Source organism: Tenebrio molitor, chromosome 9 (assembly GCF_963966145.1).
Source record: "Tenebrio molitor chromosome 9, icTenMoli1.1, whole genome shotgun sequence".
Classification (NCBI taxonomy): domain Eukaryota; kingdom Metazoa; phylum Arthropoda; class Insecta; order Coleoptera; family Tenebrionidae; genus Tenebrio; species Tenebrio molitor.
The window spans coordinates 4,367,304-4,392,776 of record NC_091054.1 but is presented as its reverse complement, the minus strand read 5'-3'; the positions used below and the strand labels follow the sequence as shown (position 1 = coordinate 4,392,776).

General features: G+C 41.1%; 3 protein-coding genes across 9 annotated transcripts; 1 reads left to right on the top strand and 2 right to left on the bottom strand.

Annotated features, from left to right (window-relative positions):
* Positions 1–198: 198 nt before the first annotated feature.
* On the bottom strand, positions 199–22,183 carry gw (trinucleotide repeat containing adaptor protein gawky). Of its 6 annotated transcripts, none has more exons than XM_069059247.1 (15): positions 22,047–22,183; positions 13,839–14,484; positions 13,606–13,725; positions 13,294–13,550; positions 12,471–13,206; positions 11,376–11,689; positions 11,138–11,320; positions 10,481–11,083; positions 10,269–10,411; positions 9,839–9,992; positions 9,560–9,777; positions 9,251–9,494; positions 9,074–9,193; positions 8,726–9,020; positions 199–7,775 (listed from the first exon to the last, which is right to left on the bottom strand). In XM_069059247.1, the coding sequence occupies exons 2-15, from the start codon at positions 14,443–14,445 to the stop codon at positions 7,723–7,725; spliced, it is 4,047 nt and encodes a 1,348-aa protein (XP_068915348.1). In that variant the 5' UTR covers positions 14,446–14,484; positions 22,047–22,183; the 3' UTR covers positions 199–7,722. The 6 variants fall into 6 exon arrangements, with proteins under 6 accessions (XP_068915348.1, XP_068915350.1, XP_068915351.1 ...); XM_069059249.1 differs by having other exon boundaries at positions 11,376–11,662; XM_069059250.1 differs by having other exon boundaries at positions 12,525–13,206.
* On the top strand, positions 9,941–24,323 carry LOC138139090 (innexin inx2-like). 2 transcript variants are annotated; one of them, XM_069059255.1, is made up of 4 exons: positions 9,941–10,077; positions 22,952–23,061; positions 23,110–23,453; positions 23,504–24,323. In XM_069059255.1, the coding sequence occupies exons 1-4, from the start codon at positions 10,052–10,054 to the stop codon at positions 24,023–24,025; spliced, it is 1,002 nt and encodes a 333-aa protein (XP_068915356.1). In that variant the 5' UTR covers positions 9,941–10,051; the 3' UTR covers positions 24,026–24,323. The 2 variants fall into 2 exon arrangements, with proteins under 2 accessions (XP_068915356.1, XP_068915355.1); XM_069059254.1 differs by lacking the exon at positions 9,941–10,077 and having other exon boundaries at positions 22,174–23,061.
* On the bottom strand, positions 24,193–25,325 carry LOC138139091 (coiled-coil domain-containing protein 137). The gene is made up of 3 exons (XM_069059256.1): positions 25,160–25,325; positions 24,549–25,110; positions 24,193–24,495 (listed from the first exon to the last, which is right to left on the bottom strand). The coding sequence occupies exons 1-3, from the start codon at positions 25,234–25,236 to the stop codon at positions 24,316–24,318; spliced, it is 819 nt and encodes a 272-aa protein (XP_068915357.1). The 5' UTR covers positions 25,237–25,325; the 3' UTR covers positions 24,193–24,315.
* Between the last annotated feature and the right edge of the window lie 148 nt (positions 25,326–25,473).

The window sequence follows — 25,473 nt, the reverse complement described above, 5'->3', positions numbered from 1 at the left end:
TTGCTCTTCGAAATACTCACGTGACGATTCAGATGTAAAACACAGAACTTTTTTCTTTCATATCTCGGACACATCAAGTGCGCTCGGCCATGCCGAGAAACAAAAAAAGCCTACTGGTTCCGTCGGGATCGCTTTCGACAGTACAAACTGTCAAAATTAGGGATCGTGAGGCGACGGGATCGAAATGAAACTCTCCGCTACATTTAAGACAACCTTTATTACTGAATGCATACTGGTCAATTGGGTTACAAGTACAGAGCATAACAACTTGTAAGTTGTTTAAAAGCACTTACATAACCTAACTTAACCTAGGTGCCCTGCTGCACTGCATAATTTGTGGTAGACACATGATTGGACTCGTATAGGCATCAAAATAACCATCAAAATTTAGAATAATACATCATAAATAAACAGTGCAGTCGGGTTTATGACTTTTTTTGTCGTTTTTAGTAACGTTTATACAGTTTTTTTTTCAAATTTTTGTTCCTACAACATACAATTGAGTTCTTATTAAATAATTATCTTATTGAAATGTATTATACGTTATTATTTGGGGGTGTAGTACACATCAGATTTGATTTTCTTAATTTTGTCTAAGTTTATTTGATATCACCGTGACATTTTGGCCTGGTCCCTGAGTTTACCCTCCCAATATCGGACATGAAAGCTAATGTCGTCGACTTGTTAGAGATTCACACGTTAATTTTTTTTTTCTTTAATTTCCCTTACCACCTGTCTCACAAGAAAATAAATCAGATCAGACCCAGCCGACCGCACATCTGTAAACTACCGTTGTCCGAATTTTATGGATAAAAGACCGTTATAAATGTCTGAAAGACGCATTAAGCCTATTTGTGTCGATTTGTACCGCGACGATGAAAATGTACATCGTTGATACCGGCCCCCGCGTGGGGGGCGCACCGATCGATGCGTGAGTGTTCAAGTTGCTTCGATATACATTGTCATTAGTATTACGTTTTTGTTTTTTAAAGTTTCTTCAACTACGAACGATAGTGATGTTAGATAAGGTACCTCAGATGCGATAATTTGTATTATAAAATTGTCAGCATATCACATATTTTTAAACTGTCAACAGAAAAATAAATTTAAATATTGCCTTATTCGAATAACTACTTTAGTACTAATTACAGCTCTTACAGAACAAAAAATAAATCATCTACTTTAAATAACACAACCATAATAAGGTGCAGGTATACGTTTTGTTAAGACTCAGTCGTCGAAGCGAGTCGCTAAAAATTAAAGGAACTCTCTTGCACTCTTGGAAGATTGGAAGGCTTTTATATTCTCAATTAATCTACAAGTAACGCCAAATCATAACACGCTCAACGATTGCTATTAGTACTTTGTGATTGTTCAAATATCTCACGAAACTTGCACTACTTTTCAACAACAAACTCAACATTACATAATAAATTATCAAAAAAAAAAAAAATGCTACAAGAATGGAATAACTGTTCAGGCATTATGTTGGACTAGAAGTTTAGAGGAGGGAACTTGTTTAGGCCATTTATTTTACACTTTTTTATTTAAATTCAATCGTCAAAATCGTCATGTGATGCTATAAAATATTTGGTAACAACGAATTTCGAAAGAAATGTGCGACGAACGAAAAGGAAAAATTCTGTCTTCTTACACGCGTAAATAATAAACAAATATGCGTTCTGAGATTAACTGTACCGTTATAGCACAAAGCAACAACACAAGCAAACCTATTAAATATAACTACAAATGAACACACTTAAATAGTAGTCTTAACCGATTAACCCATAACCTAACCTAGGGAGAAAAAAGAACGTGGGGCGGCGAGCCAAAAGGGCGTTCTTTTGGTTGTTAAACATTTGAGTACGGAACTGAGCCGCCGTTTTGGTTCGCCCGCCACCTCGAGAACCAAATCAGAGGCTAGAATAGTGAATCAAGATCGTCGTACGATCGACGAGGCGCCGGTGGGGGTGGAGTAAATACCGCCGAATGGATTTTGCTTTTTTTATTACAAATATTTATTGTAATTAATACTATATTACCTTAGATATATAATAACACATTTCCTAACCCTATAATTAAGTAATTCATTATACATTATATACTATGAAATTATAACAATTGTACAGTTTTTCAGCCAATATATACACATTATATATATTGCATTCATTTCTTTTAAATATAAGTTAATATACACAGCAGGTAAGCGTATACGGTTCGCGGATTAGTCCGCGGGACCGCCGTGAGCAAAAGTTTCTAAGCAAAATTTTGGCACGTTTTCAAGTAAAATTTGGGTCTTTTTTTGGATATCTGTCGATCGAGTCGGACGTACAGAGTTCGTCGAAAACAACAAACGTCAAAGATTTGTATCGTTATCGTGACCAACGGCTATTGCAAGGAGATTCACAGAACAAACCCACAAAATAAAGCTGTCAATAATAACAATAAGAGCACCTTTTGAATATGGACCGAGTGTTCTCTCATATTTATCTTTTAAATTACTTAACCTGTGCAAAAGTCTTAAGTTACAATATTTTTCGTTTCGTTAAAGCGACGCCGGAGTCGTGATGGGCCGATCGTCGCTTTAATCACCTGGTATTCCTACAGTCTTCTGGCCAACGAGTGGCTTTAACCCGACACCCTAAACCTATTAATATCCTAAAACGTTAGAAACTAGACAGAGAGCACACTTTTGTCATTGTTAAGGCAAATCGTTTTTGATTCTTCACAAATCTCGTCCGGGTGATACTTTTGGTGGAACCGATCAATCAAACAAAAAACCGCGGAAACCGTCCAATTTTGTCGAAATCTCTGGATCGAAAGGAATGTACGATCAGTTGCTTAACAGTACGTTACTATAGCCTAAGAAAAAACAGTGACGATATTTCTAAACCTGAGAAAGAGGGCCTAACGATCATCTACTACCCCACAAACTACCTACACCTAGCGCACACCAGGCGACTCACCGTCAGGCTGTGCTCGGGAAACCCCTAGTGTCGATTAGTAGCTCAAACACAGCATATGTTACATTATTAAACCTACGTACGAGTAAAACTCTGATTAAATAGGACATACATAAGTTCATTTATCTTTTTACAGTTGGCAGTTCCAGCTAGCTTAATCTCTCACCGAGATCGTCAACTAAATAACAGTCGACGCGACCAATGACCCACGCAAACGTCCAACGCAACAAGAATCGTGAAAAACCGAAAACCGGAAGAACGAAACAATTGCGCGCGTCACAGTCCGCCTCGATATCGATTTGATGCAAACAATCAAAAAACACATTATGTAACTTCAACTTCATTTCAATAGTAGGGCTAAGTTTTTATTTTTTTTTTACTATTCTGTGAATTTGTACAGTGGGGCTATGACCTTGAAAATTGAAATATACAATCATCGAATCGCCCTTTATGTTATATTTATTAAAACCCTGTCGAAAAGTCAGGCCCAAGATCAATTGCACATTAAATAGGCACTTGTAATAAGTTTCTTCATCTTGTGCTAAAACGCTAAATTTGGCTCCTATCATGTACGAAACGAAAAGTCCGGAAAATGGCCGCCTACAGGGTCAAATTCGGGTTTAGGTACCTAAAACGAAATAATATAAAATAAAAAAAAGCATTAAAACACTACGACACTATCACAACCTCAGCTGGAAGATTTTGGCGGAAATTCTAGACGAAAGAAATTTAAAATAAACAAAAAAAAAAAAAAATTGATCATTATATGACACTTCAACTTCTTTGGTATTCAGTGTTAAAACAATTATCAACGGGATGGCAAGATGCGTGCAGCAAAGTCAAACAAAAAAAATTACGAGTATCCGATTCAAAAGAGACTGCACTTAAATAAAAAATATATCCACTAGAAACGAAAGCGTATGGTAAAAATAATACTTGGAAAAAGGAAAAGTATTGCACGTTGTGGAGTCACAACTATAATGTAATACTAATTTATTGACTAAATGCTGCCTTCTCTACGCTTAAGTAACGAGTTTAAGTAAAACTAACTTAACTTACACTATACCCACCAACCATTACGACTTAGATCAGACATTTAATTGTTAATTGTGTATTTTTTTGGGATTCACCCGTCGGTATTTACTCCATGGTCACCAGGACCGCGCCGAATCGAGCCGAACGCAATTGAACCGAGTGCGGGAAGAGTAGGGATCGCAATCTAAACAAAGACAAATCGCCCGAATACCTTTTTTTTCGTTCAAACCTCGTCGATTACTGAAGCTCAGGTCTGTTGAGACATTTATATGTAGATTTTTTTTTTTCAATGGGAAAAATTCGAGACCGGGCAGGTCACGTGCTCGTCGTGTATAAATAACAATAAGTCAAAGAGGCACATCGTTTGGTATTATCAAATATGGTGAACATTGCGACTATCAAATACTACAAGCGAAAGCGTGATGAACATTACGTGTGATTCAACAACAAGATACTGGCCATCTTTTTCTCTCGATTAACCGAATTATTGCCGACCGGTTTTTTTTTTTCGTTTTGCTTCAAAAATAACCTCTACGCGGGATGAATCTCTTTTTTAAAAAGTTTTTTTTGGCAGACTTCGTGTGACCTTGTGAATGTTGCAACTTACAGAGAGGAGGAATGTCATCGTCGAAACGAAAAGTCGTTACTAACCTCATGAATGTCTCATCACGTTGGCATTTTTCATTTTAATATGTTACTGATATGGCTCAAATAAACGAAACCGTCGACCGTCACCTGTCGAAGCCGTTCGCCGATAGGGGGCGCGCGCCGCGTCCGAGAGATGGCGCCCGAAGCGTCAAGGGAAACATTCCAAATTTTGCATCGACACACACAATAAAACTTTGGCATTTTGTAAGTCTTAATAAATACACAATAATAACAAACAGCCACCGTATTCTGGATAAAACGTTACTATAATATATGTTTATATATTGCCAACGCCTCAATTTTTTTTGTTTTGTTTGTGGATTAGTCAATCCGGGCGGTCGCGCACATGTCTTGGGATTTTCTCTAATTGAACGCGTCTGGTTACGAACCGCCCGGACCCAGGAATAATTAAGCTCAATAAACATCCTTACAGCTACCGAACACCAAAAAATTTTACCCTACACTAAGGCAGATATGCCGTCTATGTTTTACCATATAATGTTCATATAATATATTCTTTAATTAATTATATATAAGATATATAGTTTCAGTGGCGACAATGATTAAATATATACTTGAAACACAAGTGGCACTTTGATCACAAATACTGTAAACCTAAATCAAATACTATATTTCCTTCCCTTCTACACGTTTTATTTCTCTTTTGTTTTGTGTTGTAACATCGATATCCTTTGCTTTTTGAATTGGCGTTTTTAATAATCATTTTTAAGTAGATCCGTGTCAATTTGGTTGAATTACGTATGGCAACCGCCGTCGCGGCCGCCCGACAGCCCGAATGGCCACAGGTTAGTTCAATGTTATTGTGCAGAAACCTAGTCTACCATATGATCTTAAGCTGAGCTTAACCTATGATTTTTTTTTTGTTTTTTTCCTTCATTTTCTTGTATTAAATAAACAACACTAAAACTACTTTTCTGAAGGTACACAATATCAGACATAGAATATTTGAAAAACCGTCCCCGGACCGCACGACCCGGACACAGTTTCGCCTATAATGCACACTCGATATAACGTAGGTAGTTCAAATTAGTAAGTAAATCACAATACGACTCGGGCGGTTGCTCAGCGGCAACCGCCTAGTGGTTTTTCGCCGTTTTTTTATTTTTTAATTTTTAAAACTTATTCCTACTTTATTCAAAAATACCCTACTATTCAACTGATTAAATAAAAAATAAAAACGATTCTCTATAGATTTTGGTACATCATTATACTATAAGTATTATTTTAGTCTAATTTAGTTGACTTGTACCACCGTCATTGCCTTCCTTTTTCCGTTACTTTGACTTGATTTATGGCATATCGGTTTCGAAACATTTCACACACCTAGGTAAGCACTGAATTAAACCGGTTGTGTGTGTCAACAGAGCGGAGATTAAAAGGGGTACATATCCAACGATTGTTGCAAAAAAAAAAATTAATAATAACAAAAATTGAAGTTCCTGTCTGTAACATTCAGAGTCGGTTGTCAAATATTTATAATACACAACATGAAAGAATACCCTACTACCAAACTCTTAAATTCTAATTAATATCGTAATACCTAACTTCTAATACATTCATTATACTAAATTGGCAATAAGATACTAGATTTTTTTTAGAAATTCTATTGGAACTTACAACGTATAGGCTCGTCCGAGAGGTCCAAATAAAGCGTCTTTTCATTTCTCATCAAGTAAAATTAAAGCAAGTGAAATCGCACCTCCCGAAAAGTAGCCCAATTTTTGCACCATTTATCTAGTCATTAACCACTTATCAAGTCACCCCGACCCCAGAAGAGAGGTTTAAATTAAAAACGAACCCTGATTCGATATAGTTGTTCCTGGTTTTAATCGTTTACGATATGACTTAGAGAAAAGCTGTTTTGAATACAACAAAACCGGGACAAGACCGACTTGATCAATGATAGACAACCGTTTAAAAGCTAACCGAAGCTTTTAAAACAAGAGCTCTCTTGAACAAAACTTTTTTTTTGGGTTTTTCCATTATTTTTAAAAATTAAAAAGCCACTTAAGAGTCACAGCACAGTTGTGTACATAAAAAACATATGTTAGTCAATGCATCGAACCTGTAAAGATATCTAAAGTGAACCATGCCGAGACGTTCCGGAACGCGACCGGAACGTTCCGGTGTTTGGAGCAATTTAAGTGAAGTATATCAGAGAGAGGGAGAGCGGCGGCGGCGCACCCGTCGGACCTCGAATTTATCACGTCGTCCATGTTTATCAATTATCATTATTAAAAATAAATGCACTTGTCATCATCATTTGAAAGATCTTATTATTTTTCAGTCTTCTCTTTTGTTTACTCATTTTAATTAATTATTTTCACTAGAGTTCAGTTAATAAGGTAACATCATTGGACAATAATATATAAATAGAATAAATAAAAATAAGAAAGTGTCGGACTAGAATGTGAATCGTAATTTTGATGGCGCGGGGTTCGTGGTGAGGTCGCGGTACGGTGGCACCGCTCGCGCCGATCTCCAGACTCAGAATGGCTCATCCGTCACCATTCACACTGTTAGCTATAGATGAATCAATATCTCATGAACACCACGTTAACACAATGTGATTGAACATGTTTCGTGATGGTGCCGTTCGAACGCGCCCGCTCATCGTCAGGGTGTGGGTGGGGGTCGAGCGAGCGAGCGAGCCGTCCGGTTACCGAGCAGAAACAAAAAAATCACAGTAAATGGACTAATATTACAACATATCCAAGTCTATGGCTAACATACATACAGTACACAGAATACAGTAATATATAGGTATATAATAAACTTTTATAATTAGAACGATATATATTATCCGCTATTATTATATTGTGTTTATTACTAAATTTATTTAAGAATACTTATAGCGTGCAGTCTAAGAACTGATTGTGTGGTGTTATTTCAGCTTACGGCCCGCTGAAGGACCGGCTTAATTCATAACAATATTACATAAATGATTAATTTGTATGTGTATTTTGATATAAGGAATTGGAGATCACAGGTTTTGTGGGGTTAACAAATTAACAGCACCTTCTTTACACACATCTTCTCACACTCTCTCGTCCTTCTAAGTCTGTATGTCTGTCAATGAATGATTTTGTTTCGAACGACTTAATTGATCTGCAATTGAAGAGGACCTGTTTAATAAAACAAATGCCACGAGCCGAGACCTGTGTAAAGAACGGACATACCACACTGGGAAACAAACACATACAAACAACTTAGGTACGTTAAATTATTAAAAACAACATTAATATACAATAGTTAATATAGGAAAAAAAATATCCAAATGTGAGAGAACAAATGAAATACATACAGTACACCTTAAATAATTCATTTTCATTTTTTTTTTCTGTTTTAAATACACGAATAATGAGTTTGGTCGCGTACATATATATTATTATTTTTTTAATATATAATTAACCTTGCTCGGGACTAGTTCGGGTTACGTCTAAAAATGAATGTCACATTAAGTGCGTTTAGAAACTTGAGCGCCATCAGTGGAAAACAAGAAAAACGCCGCCTCACAGTCGTATCAATTGGAATCATTTTACGATAAAAAAACATTTTCTTTTTCTCTTTCATTAAGTAACAAGTGTTGACATGATTTTTCTCATTCGGATTTGTTTTGCGTTCAAAATGTAATACTTTATTTGATTCATTTACAGACAAGTCTGCATCACAAACATACACAAAAGAATAATTAAATAAATAAATAATAAAAAATGGCAACTCTATAATTTTAAATTAAAACAAAAAAGGCATTCACGACTGGCTTGTGTACATCTGTGAAACTTAATTGACGACAGAGGAAGAAAAAATATAAAGCAATTTAATAATCCTAAAAACAACAACCGTCGTAAAAATTAAAAATACAATTTACAAATAACAATAAAAAGTTTTTTGGAATAATACAAATTTTCAATAATTTCTTACAAGTCACTTGTAAAAATGAAAAACTTTAAAAACGTATAATAAAAACTTACATCAGATTTGTAGAATAATCAACACTCAATATAATGTGTGAGTAGTCAGTATCGATTTTTGTTTTTTAAATTACATGGACTCACCGCCGAGGAGATCGCCGGGAAGATACGAGTTTAGGCTCGAAGGGGTAGCCCGGGCTGGATCTGTCGTATCCAAAGTGGTACTACCCCAAAGACTAGCTGATGATTGACTGTTTGTCCAACCCGTGCTCCAGGTGTCGCCCCCTGTGCTGGGTTGTTTGCTGGAACCTCTCCAGCCGCCGGACGAGCTCTGTTGATTGGCAACTTGTTGCAACAGAGCGCTGGCGTCCCATTCAGACGGATTTTCAGCCAAAATAGTCGTGTTGCCGAGCACGCAATTGTTTAAGGCAGTTTGAGCCTGCGTACGAATCCCACATTACCGATAATTCTCGTGACGACATCACAACTTACTTTTGTAGCTTCTTCACGAGTCGAATATTTGGCAAGAGCGAAGCCTTGATGCAGATAGAGGTGGAAACTCTGCAGAGGACCGTGCTGCATACAGAGTGTGCGTAAAGTAGATCCGTCAATCTGCAATCGAACGCCGTGATTTGCACCAACCTTCTTCACTTCGATTCGGTTACGTACCTGCGCAGTCAAGTTGCGAAGGAGCAACCACGGCGATCCGCCCCAATTGCCGGACCCACGTTGGCCGCCACCCCACGACGCCGTCAAATTACTAGACCAACCGTTGACCAAAGCTCCGCCCTTGGCAGATAGACCCGGCGGTGGTCCGCGTGACTTCGGCGCGCCCCACGGTTCCGAAGTTATGGCGGTCGTAGGGTTTAAGTCGCCCAGTCCGCCTTTGGAGGAAGGCAGTTTGCTCTGCGGACTGAATTTCACTCAACGCGGTTAAGAAAAGCACGGTCAGACGATTTGAACGGGTCGGCTCCTTACCTGGTGAAGGCGCTGGATGTCGAAGACGGCGGATTGAAGCTCCAAGTTGACGAAGTGAGACTCAACGATTGAATGGAATCGCCCGCTGGAGGACTCTTGTTGTTCGGATTCATCGTGAACAATTCGGGATCTTTGATGGTTGCAATGGAGAGCGACGAACGCACTACTGAACCAGGCGTAATACTGGGATCGTCTTCGATCGACTTTATTTGATTGCCCTGCACCCACAAACGATCGATGCATTTATTTCAACGTTCAACGAGTCGAAGAGGTACGTACCTTCCACGGTTTTCCAGGTTCAAATTCAGGTACTAAATCAGACAGGGAAGGTTGAGTAGGCGTAGGCCACTGTGCGTCTTTACCATCATTAGAAGAGTCGCCACCTCCGGATTCTGGCCAGCCTCCGTCGCCGGTTCGACCGCTAGACCACGGGCTTCAGATAGAAAAGGAAATAAAAAGTTAAAAACCATCTTCACGTGCGATCTGACAACAATGCGGTTTATGAAAACCTCATATACGTAAGTGTAATCAAAGAAATACGTTTCATCAATTGGATCCGTTAGTTATAATCATGGGATTATGTCAAAAGACCTAAGCTTTATCAATACGAATTTTTCAGAGAGACTAACTAGAACATTGCTCATTAAAGCAATCACGTCCATTTGTTTCTGTACTATTTGGCCTAGAAGTACTTTATTAGGCAACTCACCCGTCTGGTTGGGTCAGTCCCAAAGGATTCATGTTGGGAGAAGTGGTCAACTGCTTCGAGGTGGAACCCGGTGCCCGACTGAATTCACCTCCTTCTTCTTTGTCTTTGTTGATCCACTGGTTAAGTCTTGACTGAGACTGATTCTGAAAGAGACAATTTTTAAAATCGTCAAAACTCCAGAATCTTCCTTTACTCCCTCTCCGATTACTCACCACTTGTTCCTTGATGCCCAAGTCGGCAAAATTACTTTGTAGCGCATTAATCGAATCGTGCATCGGTGCGGCTGCCTTGAACAAATCAGACTGTCCCCCGCCTATGCTGCCGTGATTCTGTTGTTTGACGTAGATGGCTTGCTGCGCGGCTATTTGATTTTGCAAATTGGTAATTTGCTGCTTCGTTTTCGTTATCAATACTGAACACTGCAAGAGCGCACTGTTCGGTTTACCGTTGATGCACTGAGACTGAGCAACCGATTGCTGAGTCATGAGCTGCTGTAGAGTTTTGATCTGTTGCAACAGTTGATTCAAAAGTATCAGAGTCTGAGGTGCGAGAGGCTGATTGAGAATTTGGTGATTTAAATAGCCGGCCTGTACGGCCATCTGGATTTGTTGCACGAGCATCCTCAACTGCTGAGTAGACGGTTGAGATTGCGGTTGAAGATTGCGTCCGGCCGATGCGACGCCGAAACCTTGAGAACCGCCGCCCCCTTGAGTCAACATCTTGTGAACACCAGCCGGGGAGATGTTGTTGATGAGGGAGTTGTTCGGTCCCCCGGAAGTATTCATATTGTTCAGCAAATTAGGAGCGTTATTGCCCTGGAACGTCCGTTGCAAATACACCCAAAAAAAAAACCCAACACGTCACCATACCTGTGGGAATGACATTTGTCCGGGAGGTCCCGATGGGAAACGCTGTCCGGGAAACTGTTGATGATCGTAATGGTCGTCGTGGCGATTTCTCCACCCATCTGGATTACGTGTGGAGCCCAGTATCTCGAGTGCGTCTTCGTAATTCATATCGCCTCTTCGTAGAGCTGCTTCGACATCTTCCTTCTGCAAATCAACACCGTCAACGTCGAAACCGCATCATTCGAAATTGAAAAATTACCTTGTAGCCCATATCTAAGAGCATGCGGAAACATTTTGAATTCCAGATCACTTCTTTAGTGAGATTTTGTTTGGGACCTTGTTTGTGGCCCCAGTCAATATCGTTATCGCCCCATAAATGGGTACCGCCCATTTTTTGTTTATTCCAAGGTACCGATTCTTCCCATCCGGGACCGGCTTCGTCCCACGATCCGTTACGACCGTGGCACCAGACGGAACCGTCAGGTTTGAGACGGGATTGGGCCATTCCGGGCGGACCGGCAGTGCTACCGCGGCCCATACTTGCCCCTGTGGGCAGATCTTTCCAGTGAGAGCCTATTGTAGGTGAAAAGCATGATGAGTGCTCGTGAAAATGACAGGTTGTGTTTATGTAAGTGCTACAGAGTCAATACTGTGCCAATGTCGAGCCGATGTAAACAACGCATTAAAAACCTTTACGGCCCATTAACAAACCGTTATTCCCCTTTAACGAAATTTCCATTCATCTCACTGTAGTACCGCTCCAATTCAAAACTGTCCGGTACTAATAGTGGCACACGAGCTCACACTGCACAAATATCGCATCTTTTTCTCGACGGCGTCTGATTCGTCACCTCTCAACCAATTTGTTGTTAGTACAATAATTAATACAAATAATGACACAGTAAAAAAAAATTGGTAATTGGCAACGTGTAAGTGCGAGTTGAGTCCGCCAGCGACGTTCGTTCGAAATTACATAGTTTCATTGTTCTTAGTTTCTTTGAAGCGTTATTAAAAAATTAGATCGACAACATACGTCAATACATACACACAAATCAAATTTTGATAGAATTAAATGACTTTACTTGATTGTTACGTAACTTACATGTCGAAAACTGTATCAAAATTTGTATATTTTCATGCAACTACCAAAGTCTTCCAATTACCTGCTATTCAAAAAGTTTACGTAATACGCATGCAGCAAATACATAATACATGGTATAATAAAATTTTAATTTACCTTTGGTAAAGCGCAGAAAAAAAAGCTGAGCTCGTGCGCGATATTAGTTGTTACAATTTCATCAAACGTAAAATTACCCAAATAAAAATACATAAAACCAATAACTCGCTACGCTACCTTGCTGAGGGTTGCCCCAGAGCGAAGTACCGTCATCATAATTGGGCATATTACGTCTTTGTGTTGGGGGCGACGGCTCCTCCCATCCGGCTCCGTTGCCCGGTCCCACTGGCATTTTGCTTTGGTGGTGCATGTGTTGGGCGCCGGTATGGGGTCCGGCCTGTCCCCAGAACGCATCGGCACCGGCTCCGTTCAGTCTTCCAGTGATACCGCGCGGATCCCCTCTCATATCGCTTCCGGCTAATCTCATCGGATTCGGATCGAGAAGCCTCATCGGATCCGAACTTCCGGCTCTCATGTCTCTCAGATCCGGACGCATATCTCTCGGATCCATTCCCGTGGTTCTCGGGTCGGCGGTGCGGGGATCGCCCCAGGCGGGGTTTCCTGCGGCGGCGCCCCATTCGGTGTCTTTCTTTGGACCTCCCCACATGGCACCGCTGTTGGCGGTGTTGCCCCACTGCTGCTGACCGGACGGCACTCCGGTCCAGACGTTGGAACTGTCGGTGTCGTCGTCTTCGCCCCAAGTGCCACCGATGTTGGTGGATGGGGTGTGACCCCAGGGGGTTTTCTGTTGAGGCTGCGGTGGCGGCTGACCGCCGTTTCGCAAGTTAGCTTCCCACAGTTCGGTACCGTTGTTTACGGCCGGCTTCCATGGGGGTGGACCTGAACCGTCCAATTTAATCGATGGCTCCGGACTGCCGGGGATGTCCCAGTTAGTGTCCTGGTTGACGTGTTGCTGTAAAATGCAGACATCCGGTCAATTCACAGTTCTTCGCGAAATTCTTGGGAGATCGGGAGAAACAATCAAACACGGGATACTTACGCCTCCCCAACCGTCTTGGCTGAAGATCGCCTCTCTCATGTTGTTCAGTTGTTCAAGCTGTTGTTTGGTTGAAGTGGTGGCGTTTGGTACGGCGGTGGCAGCCGGTGGTTTACCAGCAGAAGTCGAGGTTGTCGGTTGAGGACCGTTGTTTGCGGCAGGCGGTTTGGCGCCTGGCTGTCCCCAACTGGAATTGTTCGGCTGTGCGGAGGGCGTTTGCTGTTGTCCATTCGAATTGAGATTTGAATTGGCCTTGTTGGCTGGAAGAAGAACTGTGAAAACGGTCTGACTTTAGCCGGTTCAACGGTGGATTACCATCTTGCGTAGGTCCCTGGTTTGAGGTCGGTGGTCGATTAGCATTATTGTTCCATTGCTGTGTGCCTGTGTTGTTTTGATTTGCAGGATTGGCTGTTCCCCAGCCGCTCGAACTGTTAGCTAAACACAAACAAATTGAATGATTGTGGGGCGCGACAGATATAGATCAATGGTCTACATGCTAATGTACCACCGATGTCCCTAGAGAATTTCAGACGACGACGTCGACTTACCGTTATTATTACTGGCCTGTTGAGAGGGTGGGGTGCCCCAGCCAGAGGTGCCGGTGCTCAGCGAGCTCTCGCCTCCGCCCCTCAATCTCAAGGGGGGTGCGTAGTTGTCGCTTGTGCGCTGAACATGGGGCCCGCGGCACGTTTCATCGCAGTGATCGTCGTTGTTATCGCAGCTAGTAGCAGTACTTTCGGTGAGGTTCTTCAGTGCATTGAGGTCGAGTACTTCGAGGTCATCAGACTTTTGGTTGGGAATGTCTCGTCCGAGGGGTAAAGCACCAAACTTACTATCTAACTTATCGCTATTATTGTGGGCGACCTTGCAGTGGTCTTTACGTTGTATTTTTGGTACGGTAACAGAGTTCAGAAGACAGTTTTCGGTCACAGATTGCATTCTAATATTAGAGTTGCCGTAGGACCGGCAACTTGAGCCGTTTATCACAGACGAGGCGCCTATTGGGGCGCAGGGTTGGCTCGGGGGGTCGGCTCGACCCCCCCAAGCTGCCCGAGCGACTTGTACTGGGGGTGCGCTGCCCCTCATGGCTGACACTTGAGGCACTTGGTAGGTAGGAAATGTAGACTTCGGCTCGGAGGGGGTGGGGGCGCGCATCGTCACTAGTGCTCCATATCAGTCTGGCCAGCCAGAGATCTGCAACAACACACACAGCCCCCTCACAAATCGCCATCTTTGCTCCTTATCTTATCAACATGCAAACAAACGTCAACAACTACCAACCTAACAACCGCCGCACCACGGTACGAGGAAAATTATTGCACGATTGTTAAAACACATATCGGACGGTATTTTGCCGAAAAACTCCTCGACAAACAACCACCCACTTTACCGTCCCCACAAAGATAATTATAGACGTCGATGATTATTTTGAAGCATTGTGCAAGCGAACCGCGAGTAGGCGTCGGATTGCTCTCGGAGGAAAAAAATCCGTGTTACCAACCGAACGAAAAAATTGGAATTTGTTATATTTTTCGTGGAAAATGAGATCGTTCCGTCAATCTGGATGAATTGTTGGTGTTCCGGCTGCGAGCTCGGTATAAATCGATAAAAAGAAACGACGCCGAGTTCGACGTTTGCGAGTTTGGGTCGTGGCGAAATGGGCGTGTAATTTCTAAGTTTAGGAATCGCTTCATCGACCGTAACAAATAATAACAATGATCGTAAAAAAACCACAATAGAGTTAGACTTACACACAAATATGGACGCCCGTGGAACAACTAGCCAACTCAGTAGAGGGGAGCATCAGAACGCTTGAGAAACTTCACACAAGTCATTATTATTATTATCCAATACGCACTAAAACTGATTCGCGTTCACAGTTGAAAGTTGGTGAATTATCACACGAACAAATGAGAATACTAAATATCACAATTATTTCAATAATTTGGCGTTAAATACTTGTATTATACGGGCACCACAGATTTGTTTATTGATCCGCAATTACGTGGCAGGGCTGCCTTCACTCGACGAGCGCGCATCGACCGTTTCCGCCGCGGTTCGGCTTTGGAAAGCGTGCAGTACGGAAGGTGATTTCGATAAACAACACGACATTAGCGGGGGTGCCGGGGGGTACGACAAGGGGCCACCGCGGCCCGATCAACAAGATACCCAATGTCTTTCGTGGAATGCAACGTAAATAAAAACAAACCGGCCACCATTAAATGTCAATCGGTTTAATAACGCGACAACACGAACACAGGCGCGGACACCACCCCGAGGAACGCGACCGACGGATGGCCGTCGTCGCCGATTGCTTTTATGCGGGACAGATATCGCACCGGAGACGGCATCCGAGGTAACTGTTGTGCCCTGCTCTCCTGAATAATCGACGACGCCGCCGCCGCCGCCGCGCGCTCTGACCTAATTCTCCTCGCAACTGGGGAAAAGGGATAAGGTCAGGTCGGATGGGAGGATCGAAGGGTACGCAAGGCCGAAACTGTTGTCTGGTTGTGACCTTAACTTCGCCGAAATTAAATGGGTCACATGGACGGGGGAACAACAAACAACGGGAGGAAGCCGTCATCACGCGCTTCCTTCTTCCGCGGAAGGACCGTCATGTCGCGGTGCGAAACCAGAACACCATCCTCGACGTGTCTTCGCCCCGCGCTAATTGAGAGGTTAACAAACCGTTCGATTTATAACGACAAATTAAAATTTATCATTTGCAAACAAACGTCCACAGCTACCAACCTAACCGCACAACACGGTGCACAATTACAGCACGCATTCCGCACAATTTTGATACGAAAATATTAAAAAAATGCAACAACCCACCCACTCCACCGTCCCCACACAGATAATTATAGACATCCATATTATTTTCGACCATTTTGCGAGCGACAAAACGTGTTACCAACCGCAAAAAATTGTGACACTTTCCAGAAAATGACCTAAACTTGGCCGAAATTAAATGGGTCATGTGGGGAACAACCGAGAGGAAGTCGTCATCAGTCGCTTCCTTGTTCCGTGGAAGGCCCGGTATGTCGCGGTGCGGAACAAGAACACGATCCTGGCCGTGTTCTTCTAACTGTTCTGGACGTGCTAATTGCGAGGTTAACAAACCGTTTGATTTCTTACACCCGATGGTTTTACGAAATGAAAATTCTTCATCATTTCGATCGTTTTTATACGCGAAGGTGATTAACCTCCTCGGGGCTTTATTTCACAACAATCGACTGGAAATTATTAACATTTTTGTACGGAGAGGTCCGACGTGAAATTTACGCGACCCAAGCGGGACTCCAATAATGGGTGCCTCGGTGCATAATTGCAAGGTCCCCATTGGTTAGCAACAGCTTTTACTCGTTTAATTAAATGTCGAGGGGGGCACCGCGCAGCAACACCTAGACCAAGATTAATTACATATTTGTCACGGCGAAAACCGATCGTATCGGTTCAGCCCCCACTTTCGATTATCAAAAAATTTTCAAGGCTCCACAGCAAATCTTGTTGCCCGATAATGGAATTGTAAACTTTTACCGTAACGATTATTTACCCAAGCTGTTTATTTATGATTAGTTAACAAAACATTTTTATCACTCGAAATTTTGTAATCTGTTACCGATCTTACGTCATCGGAAAGTAGCTGAAACGCATTCGTTGTTTTTCTACTACAAGGATGACTACCAAAAGTATGCATGACCGCTGGCTAACACCGCCGATGGGGTTTAAATCTGGAGAGTGGGCAGACAAGAATGGTCCAGGCGCAGCTTATTGTCCGTAACGAGGGATCATAAAATTTGACTCCCGTATTGTCGGGAGGAGGAAGTACCACCTGTACTCGACTCTTTAATCCTTTCATAAAGGACGTTTTTTGTCGAAGGTTGCATTACCAACCAACATACAAGAATTCCAACGTTACACCACACTTTAACAATGAGATAACAATCACTTGACATCTCCTACTGAGAAAAGTACCATTTGGTCCGCACCAAGTACCCGCCGCCCTCTTTTTAAATGCATAGCCGGTTTACAACATTTAAAGATCTCCTTATTTACGTCCATCACCTGCTTCTTTGTCGAGCTAGTTAACCTTTTAACGACAGAGCCTGCAGTACCTATATAATGTTAAAGTTCTTGGACGGCTATACACGAAAATTAAACCCCACCACTTGATTTATCCCAGGTCATGTCCGCCTTTGCTCTGAACATCGCACAAGTCGGCGAAAAATGATACTCGCCGATTTAAAAAACCATTAAACCGGATTATCTTTATTAACAATTACAGCGATAAATGAATGTTAATAAGTTCCAACGAGCTCCACAAAACAACTTGAGCCTATCATAATTGTTACAATTACCGTATTTTCGACAATCACTGTCTCACCCGGAAAAAAGATTACCACATGACTGGTACAAATGTAACCGCTTTTCAAATTAGATATTTATTAATGCGGGACTCCGCTGCGGCCACCGGAAAATTCATTGTATTTGTTATGAACTTTGGTAACCTGTAATTACGCGGTTTTACCTCAAACCGCATCTTGTTTGTGGTCGATGGTCTGCGATTTTCTGTCAACAACAATGTTGTTGCGGTTGTGCCTTTGCTGGCAGAATTTCTAAAACAAGAGCAATGCAAAAATGCCGGCGATATTACGGCTACGGTTTTCCCGTTGAAAACTAATCGGCTTAACGTCGAGCGAGGCCCACATCAAATTCAATTATTATTCCGAATATTATCAGCTCGGCAGAGTAGAGTGAGCTATTTTCGTTCCAACTGAACCGTCAAACAAGAACAATTGATGCGTACTTGGCAGCTTTACGACCACCGTATCTTTGGCAGGTAAGGTATAATTAGAAGTTTTATTTAAAACAAGCGCATGTAGAAAGTCTTGCACCATTCGCTCAACCTAGACATAAACAACACGAATGACCTTTCGTATTACAATTACAAATTTTATTTCCATTGTTAATTCTCACTTGCTTTTATCGTTTATCAATATTCTCCTCCTTGTTTCCTTTTGTATGAAAATGCGCCAAAAGTTGAAGTTCATGTAACACGTTGCACGTCACCCTAATTCACAACACTGTATGATATGAATAAATCCACCCTGGAGTCTGAACTTCCAAAGCCTTTGCAGGTAAACTAAGTTTAGAATTGTCGGGCTGTGAACGGCGAACAAAGCCCCAGACAGCGTTCTTCATCTATATTTTATACCTGGTGTGTGTTTGTGACAAACATGTTTTTCTCTAAATGGAAGCCCCAAAATCACAACTAAAATGTGTCTGCACCAGTTGGAACAATTTAACTTCAATTATGTATTGCATTTACACACTCGTGAGTAAAATAAATGTTACGATGTACCACACGGAGTTACAGGGTTACTATAAATGATTGTAGTTCAAGTAGGCGTAAAAACTGAAACACACATAGGAGTTAAATTGGGTGCAAAACAACTCAATATTTTTGGATTCAATCGTTAATTTTAAAAAAGTTGACAGTTCACATGAAAGCGGCAAAAATTTCATAACATGGGCATGGCCTGCTTCAACTACAATAATTTATAATAACCCTCTATTTTCATAATGTACTATTATTACCTACTTAAATATTAAATTTTAATCTCCTTGATGTTGTTAATTTATTTATCTGAGGTATTACTATTCCTTCAATACAATTTCGAAAAAATTGACCAAATATTTACAAGATAAAATGCGGTTGTCAGTTAATTGGCGTTTAGCATTTTTATTATGCTTTGCCGTTGGATTCCATAAAATCGTTTATAACTGTTTTATACCAACCCGGCCTTTGTTTTGAAACTGTATTGACCCTTTTACATTCGCTACTTGAAGCCGGTCAGTTTTATGACATTTTACAGCAAGGGCTGTGAACTATTTCAAAAGGTCAACTATTTCTACCATTTTCCATCAGATTTTTGAATGAACAACGAAATTTTAATGTTCTTTTATTCCTTTTGAGTTACGATAACATTTTTGGAATATTTTATTTCTTACCTACAAAAAGATAATACGGGGTGATTTTATTGTTGGTTATTCTGCTTTTTAATATGATAGTTGACATAAACATAGGCGTCCCCGCCTATTTGACACAATTTATTAATACCGGGTGATCAAAAAGGACTGTTTAAGTTGGCAGTACAATTAAGAAAATTTTATATTTTGGTTATTTATAACACTGCAACCGGGTATGTTTTGTTGGTTTATTTGACAAATATCTGATGTAGGTATAGCATTAACAACGACAAGCCATCAACAACCGAAAGTTACTCCTGTTATACGATTTAAAATACAATTCAGTGTTACCAACTTAAACAGTCCTATTTGATCACCCCGTACATACATAAAATGTCAAAATGACGTACGTACGCCAATGTATTGATCAAGGTATCAAGTTTGCCAAAATAATTTATGAAAAATGTTCCCAACTTAAGAAAAAAAGTCACAAAATACCAACACAACATTTTTCACCTGAAAAGCAAAATAAATAAATCTTCATTTGTTATTACATATTAAATAATATATTTTCCTAAACAAAAATCAGATACTCTTTATTTATTCGTTATGATGTGGTTTACAAAAAAGGAACCAATTAGTCACAAAATTTCCGTCCTATTTTTGTTTAAATCTTATTGTAGCATAAAGAAATTTAAAATTTCCCGAAAATAAACCATTTTCATCCAATCACATTAATGATAAACTATTGATAAAAATAAAACAAACAACTAAAGTTGATTAATTTTATTTATTTAATAATATTTACTCTTTCGAGAGTGGTAATTTACCAACTTCCATTAGGGACAACAGTCAGATCTTTCAAGCAAAGAAAAGTCTAAAAAGTACCTTGCCTGGAGAGTTTGTAAAACTCGTGACAAACACTATAAATTTAAACTACGAAAGGTCTTTTTGTAGATTTAATTTATAACTTGAGTCAACATTTCTTGAAATTTAAATATCACTCAATAAAAATCGATCCTGGTCATCCACAATTAAATCTGATTAAAAATGCATCAACACTTGAGGAAAATGGTGAACCGTCCTGGTTGACAGGCGCACGCCATGTCTTCCTGGCACGTGTCGAATGGCCATTTATCGATCGACCAAAGACTTACGTTTTATCTCTCACTGCGTACACTTTGATCCCAATCTTTTTTTTTTAACAACTGCTTGTAAATTTACTGTTGTTTATTGTTAAATATATATAAAGTGTGTCGACCTCATTAAATTAAGATTCCCCCGATGTACTTTTTATTTACAAGCCTGGCTTCCCAAGCGTAAAGCAATTCATTATATTTTCAAACAGAACGTCGTATTATAAGGAGTGCTGACTCCGAATACATAAATTATTAAGTCATCTTTATTAGAAAATGCACCCAATGAAAAAACATTCGTTCTCGTGCTCCTTTCTCAACTTAGATTCCAACCGTGTCTGACAACACTTTATGAACGCGAAATATCTCGGTTGTGATGATAAAAAACCGCCAAACAAAGAAGTAAAACCATTGTTTTTTTTATAAACAAAATCAAGATTTATTGTTGCAAAAAAAAGCAAGGACGAGTTGGAGCTTTCTTCCGTTAGAGACAGAGCATTGGGTGAATTGTGTTGGAAGTATTTTTATCGAGCATCGATAAACCGGACCTCAAGACACCACAGACAGCTTGTTCTCAATAAAACCCAAGGTTTTATTGCCTCGTTTGCATATAAAGAAAATTGCAATTTTGTTGCGGCCACAAAGAGCCCCGACAAGGACGACGGGGATGATCCCTTTGCAGATTACTGCAGAGTCCCTGTGCGATCCCGATTCGGCGACCAATTAAACTGATTTAAAACGAAACGGGGAGCGCCCAAAACGCAATTGCTGTCGTTACCGTTACGAAAATGCTGAAACAAACGTTGCACTCTAGGCGGAGTTAGTTTTGTAATTCCAAGAGCGAACGAGTCGAACTTGGTGTGACATTTGGACGGCGTCCAGGCAGTCGGCTTTCGCCAACCTGTGTCGAGCGTTCCGACGTCGACGTCGACGCCGACGACACAATCAAAAGTGTTTTCCGTCGAGCCTGGCAACAGTACAGCTTTATAAGCCGTGGTAAGTTCGGAGCGTGTATGCTCAATCAAGGTCGCATATTTGCGAAGAACGGCGGTCCAACGAGCGAACCCAACTAGACGCTGCTCTCAAAGATACATTCACTCGCCGTTCTCGTTGCATAAATCTTAATTGGTCTTGCATTAGGTGGAGAATGTTGCGGTGCGCCGCGCACGATCAAAACAACAATGTTTATTTTGGACTGAGGTTGTGGCGGTGTCGATTACGCCTGCATCTGTTGACAGCAGCGCTGCCCCGTCCGGGGGCGGCGTCCTATGCGCGCACCATCCGACCCCGGCGAATCGTCTTATCGAGTAGGTAGCGCCGATTATTTTCCTCGTTTGGCGCTTATCTGTTTACTTCGAGATAATCGAGAGCGATTTTTTCCAACCACTGCCGCAAACAAACCTGCAGCCCGCGGAGGCCTCTAATGTTTACCGACCTGTCAGACGCAACGCTCCCCACGGACGCCGCCGTCGGAGGAGGAAAACGCACAATTTCCGCCCGCGGACGCAATTATGTAATTCGAGAAGGTGAACAGCGATTTAAAAGCGGCGGTTTCACGATTTTTCGTACGACGCCATTGACTTGCGGGCCTCCGGAAAACCACAGAACGGGGCGCGTTAGCTTAATTTACTAAAGCAAATCACTTACCTATCCGTAAAAGTCTTTTAATTAAAAAATTCGCACAAATATCACTCGAAATCACACAGATTCAGCTTGAAATTCTCGTCAAACATCTAAATGACCGTCGAAGCATGACGCCATTTTTAAGTCTATTTCTATTTGTTAGAGGGTTGGTGCGCGTGCGTCGCCCCGGACGACACTTCCGCCGGCACCCGTCGTTTGAATTTCGCGCGACTGCAATTCATTATCACAATTACTTCAACTGAAAAACACAAACGCAAGCAAAATATTTCTCCTAAAGCTCAAGAGTTCAGTGTATGACCCCCTAAACAAGCGAACTGCCCTGCCATGTTTAATTAAGTCGATTTTTTTTCGGCGAAAGTTTGCACAGTAGTGAAAATAAATGTAGTTGTAAAACAATTAAAAACAATGTGCCAAAGAGACCTCCGTAGACTGTGGCTCATAAGTTCTTTTTGTAAAAATCCGCATAATTTTGCGTCACTTTTAGTAACTTGAAGAATGGCACTACTGGTAAAACAAAAGACTGTCGGCACTTTGACGCAGTGTTAATAGTTCATAAACGGCTTCTAGTAAATAGTAATAATAAAAGCGTGGAAAAAAACTGCTAAAAAGTTTTAATGACAAACAAAAAACTTCCTTTTTTCGGGGCATAAAACGTTCGTTACGGAAAATTCGCCTCTATGCGGGCGGGCATAGAGCGTCGGAGTTGGCGCCATTTCAGTGAGATCCGAATCGGAGTGCGTGCAGTTGCTCCAATGAAAATTGCGAAACTAAGTTACGATGATGGACTTTTTGAACTCCTTTAAGTCCCTGGTGAAGGTGGAACAAATCCGTACGGACAATAACGTGTTCCGCCTCCACTACAAGTTGACCGTGATCATGCTGATCGTGTTTTCGATTCTGCTGACCAGCAAGCAGTACTTCGGGGACCCCATCGAGTGTCAGGTTTCGGAGAATAAAGCCGTGGTCGAAGCGTACTGCTGGATTTACGGGACTTATATCAATAAAGACACCCTGACAGGTATGGACGTGTAACAGTGGCGGGTACTTGTGGCTAATTGTTTTGCAGGCAGGGGCGGCGACATCCCCGGTTTGGGCAACGAGCACCGCAGGATATCCCCGTGGATGAAGGACCCAGACGACAGGATCATCTGGCAGAAGTACTACCAATGGGTGTGCATAGTCTTCTGCTTCCAAGCGCTCCTCTTCTACCTGCCTCGATATCTCTGGAAAACGTGGGAAGGCGGCCGTCTGCGCCTGCTTGTCAGCGATTTGAACACCCCCCTGGTCACGGCAACTTGGAACCCGACCACTAAAAACCAAATGATTCAATACCTCTTGAATGGAAAATACTTCCATAAGCTGTATGCCATCAGGTACATTGTCTGTGAGATCCTCAACTTGGTCAATGTGGTAAGTACCCTCATTTACTGTAAAACGCGCAATTAATTACGTATCGTTAGGTTTTGCAAATTTTCCTGATGGACTGGTTTCTTGGGGGCCAGTTTTCCTTCTACGGATTCACCACTCTAACGTCCCCAGACGTCAATCCCATGAATCAGGTTTTCCCCAAATTAACAAAATGTCAGTACTATCTGTATGGTCCCTCTGGTTCAGTGCAGAATCGCGACGCTTTGTGTGTCCTTCCTTTAAACATTTTAAATGAAAAGTTGTTTATAGTGTTGTGGTTCTGGTTGGTTTTTCTTTCCGGTGTTACAGTTTTGTCGTTGATTTATCGTTTGTGTGTTATTTTCGTGCCAAAATTAAGAGTTTATCTTCTCATGGCCCAAGCCCGATTTATTGGGAATAAGCAAGCCTCTTCCATTATCAACCGCTTCAGCTATGGAGATTTTTTCGTTTTGTACCACGTCGGCAAAAACGTGAATCCCATTGTTTTTCGCGAATTAGTTCTGGGGATTTATGACGCCCTCAAAGCGAAAAATCCTTACACTATGTACCCAAGCGTGGAAGCTAACAGCATTTAATGCGTGCATTCCCAAAAAACTTAATACCACTTAAGTTACTTAAATATTGTTTGTTGTAAGTTAAGAAATTTATTTTTAAGTTGTTAAAGTGATGTAACTTGACCTTTCAAAGTTCTTGGACTTGGGACCATTTTCAAAAATGACTTGAAATCAAAGTTACATCAGAATAGTTGTGTTCACATTTTATTTAATGAAATGTAGATTTTATTTAAACAAAATGTTATATTTTTGATATAAAATATTTTTGTATTTTTCTTAATAAAATATATTCCAATAAAAAAACAATTTTACTATGTCACCTCTCGTTTCTTCCCTTTGATCAACCTGTAAGCTTCAATCACTTCTTTTTGTTGCTGATCCAACTGCCTTCTTAAAGCGTTGGGTAAGTCTTTTCGTTTCGCGGTTCGATCAATCGTTTTATTGGTAGTTTTATTAAACATAGATTTCAATAACAGGTCCTTTTTGCCTGGCTACAACAAAATAAATCTTAGCGCAAGCAAAAAACAGGTTACACAAGTCTCACCCTTGGAGCTTCACCATTGGTTTTAATTTTCTTAGGTGCAGTGAGCGTAGGTGGCGCATGCGCTTGTTCCCCAAACTCGACGTGATCTTGAAATTTCTCGAATTCATCAAACTTACCATCCAGTTTTTTCTTTTTTTTCTCTGCCAATTTCAAGCGCCTTTTTTGCGACTTCGTCAATCTGGGTTCCTCCTCGTCCTTTTTCTTTTTCTTCTTCTTCTGGTTCCGCGCTTCCTTCATCATTATTTGAACTGGATCTTTGGGTCTCTTCTTGATATACTCTATCTCACCATCCTCATTTTTCTTCACTTCTACTCCAAACTTGTCCTCGAAAGCGGCTTCGTGCTTGATAATGCTACATTCTCGGTTAACGCGCAACAAAAACTGGTAATTCGATTCATTGGGGTATTGTTCGAACTGTTCTTTAGGTCGCGGTTTTTTCGCCTTCTTGCGGAAAAAATCGCCGTTTTTTACTTTGGCCCGCAGTTCGGCGATGCGTTGAGCACTTTTAGGTATTTGCTGCTCGTCCGGGTTAGTCGGAGGAGCGTCTATTTTGTCCTTTATACTAGAAGCATGCCACACTTAGGTTAGAACTCAACTCAACGAAAAAATACCGTCTGAGTCTCTCGGCCTGCTGTTTCTCTGGATCGCGCACCCCTCGATGTTTCCTTCCCGGAATTTTGCGCCCCATCTCTACACTCTCAACAATAAAATAAAAAACTCTCTTGCAACACGGCTTTATTGAGGTTAGAGTAAACGTCAACAATATAACACAAAATCTCAACCAGCGTTGCCAACATTAATCGATCATCCTAAAACTGCCATTTTACAATTAAATCTGGCGTGTTTTTTAAAAACATTTCAAACAATGCACGCACAACATGCACACTTTCCTAAAATTGCATATTAAAGTACACAATACAAAAAC

What these genes read in the sequence shown, in the direction of transcription:
- LOC138139090 (XM_069059254.1), top strand. Translation starts at nt 22,821, where the DNA reads ATGATGGACTTTTTGAACTCCTTTAAGTCCCTGGTGAAGGTGGAACAA. An exon ending in CAATAAAGACACCCTGACAG is followed by an intron (nt 23,062 to 23,109) that starts GTATGGACGTGT and finishes ATTGTTTTGCAG; the next exon opens with GCAGGGGCGGCGACATCCCC. An exon ending in TCCTCAACTTGGTCAATGTG is followed by an intron (nt 23,454 to 23,503) that starts GTAAGTACCCTC and finishes ACGTATCGTTAG; the next exon opens with GTTTTGCAAATTTTCCTGAT.
- gw (XM_069059247.1), bottom strand. Translation starts at nt 14,445, where the DNA reads ATGCGCGCCCCCACCCCCTCCGAGCCGAAGTCTACATTTCCTACCTAC. An exon ending in CCAGGGACCTACGCAAGATG is followed by an intron (nt 13,551 to 13,605) that starts GTAATCCACCGT and finishes TTCTTCTTCCAG; the next exon opens with CCAACAAGGCCAATTCAAAT. An exon ending in CTCGTGAAGAAGCTACAAAA is followed by an intron (nt 9,021 to 9,073) that starts GTAAGTTGTGAT and finishes ATTCGTACGCAG; the next exon opens with GCTCAAACTGCCTTAAACAA.
- LOC138139091 (XM_069059256.1), bottom strand. Translation starts at nt 25,236, where the DNA reads ATGGGGCGCAAAATTCCGGGAAGGAAACATCGAGGGGTGCGCGATCCA. An exon ending in CAGGCCGAGAGACTCAGACG is followed by an intron (nt 25,111 to 25,159) that starts GTATTTTTTCGT and finishes GCATGCTTCTAG; the next exon opens with TATAAAGGACAAAATAGACG. An exon ending in CCAATGGTGAAGCTCCAAGG is followed by an intron (nt 24,496 to 24,548) that starts GTGAGACTTGTG and finishes ATTTTGTTGTAG; the next exon opens with CCAGGCAAAAAGGACCTGTT.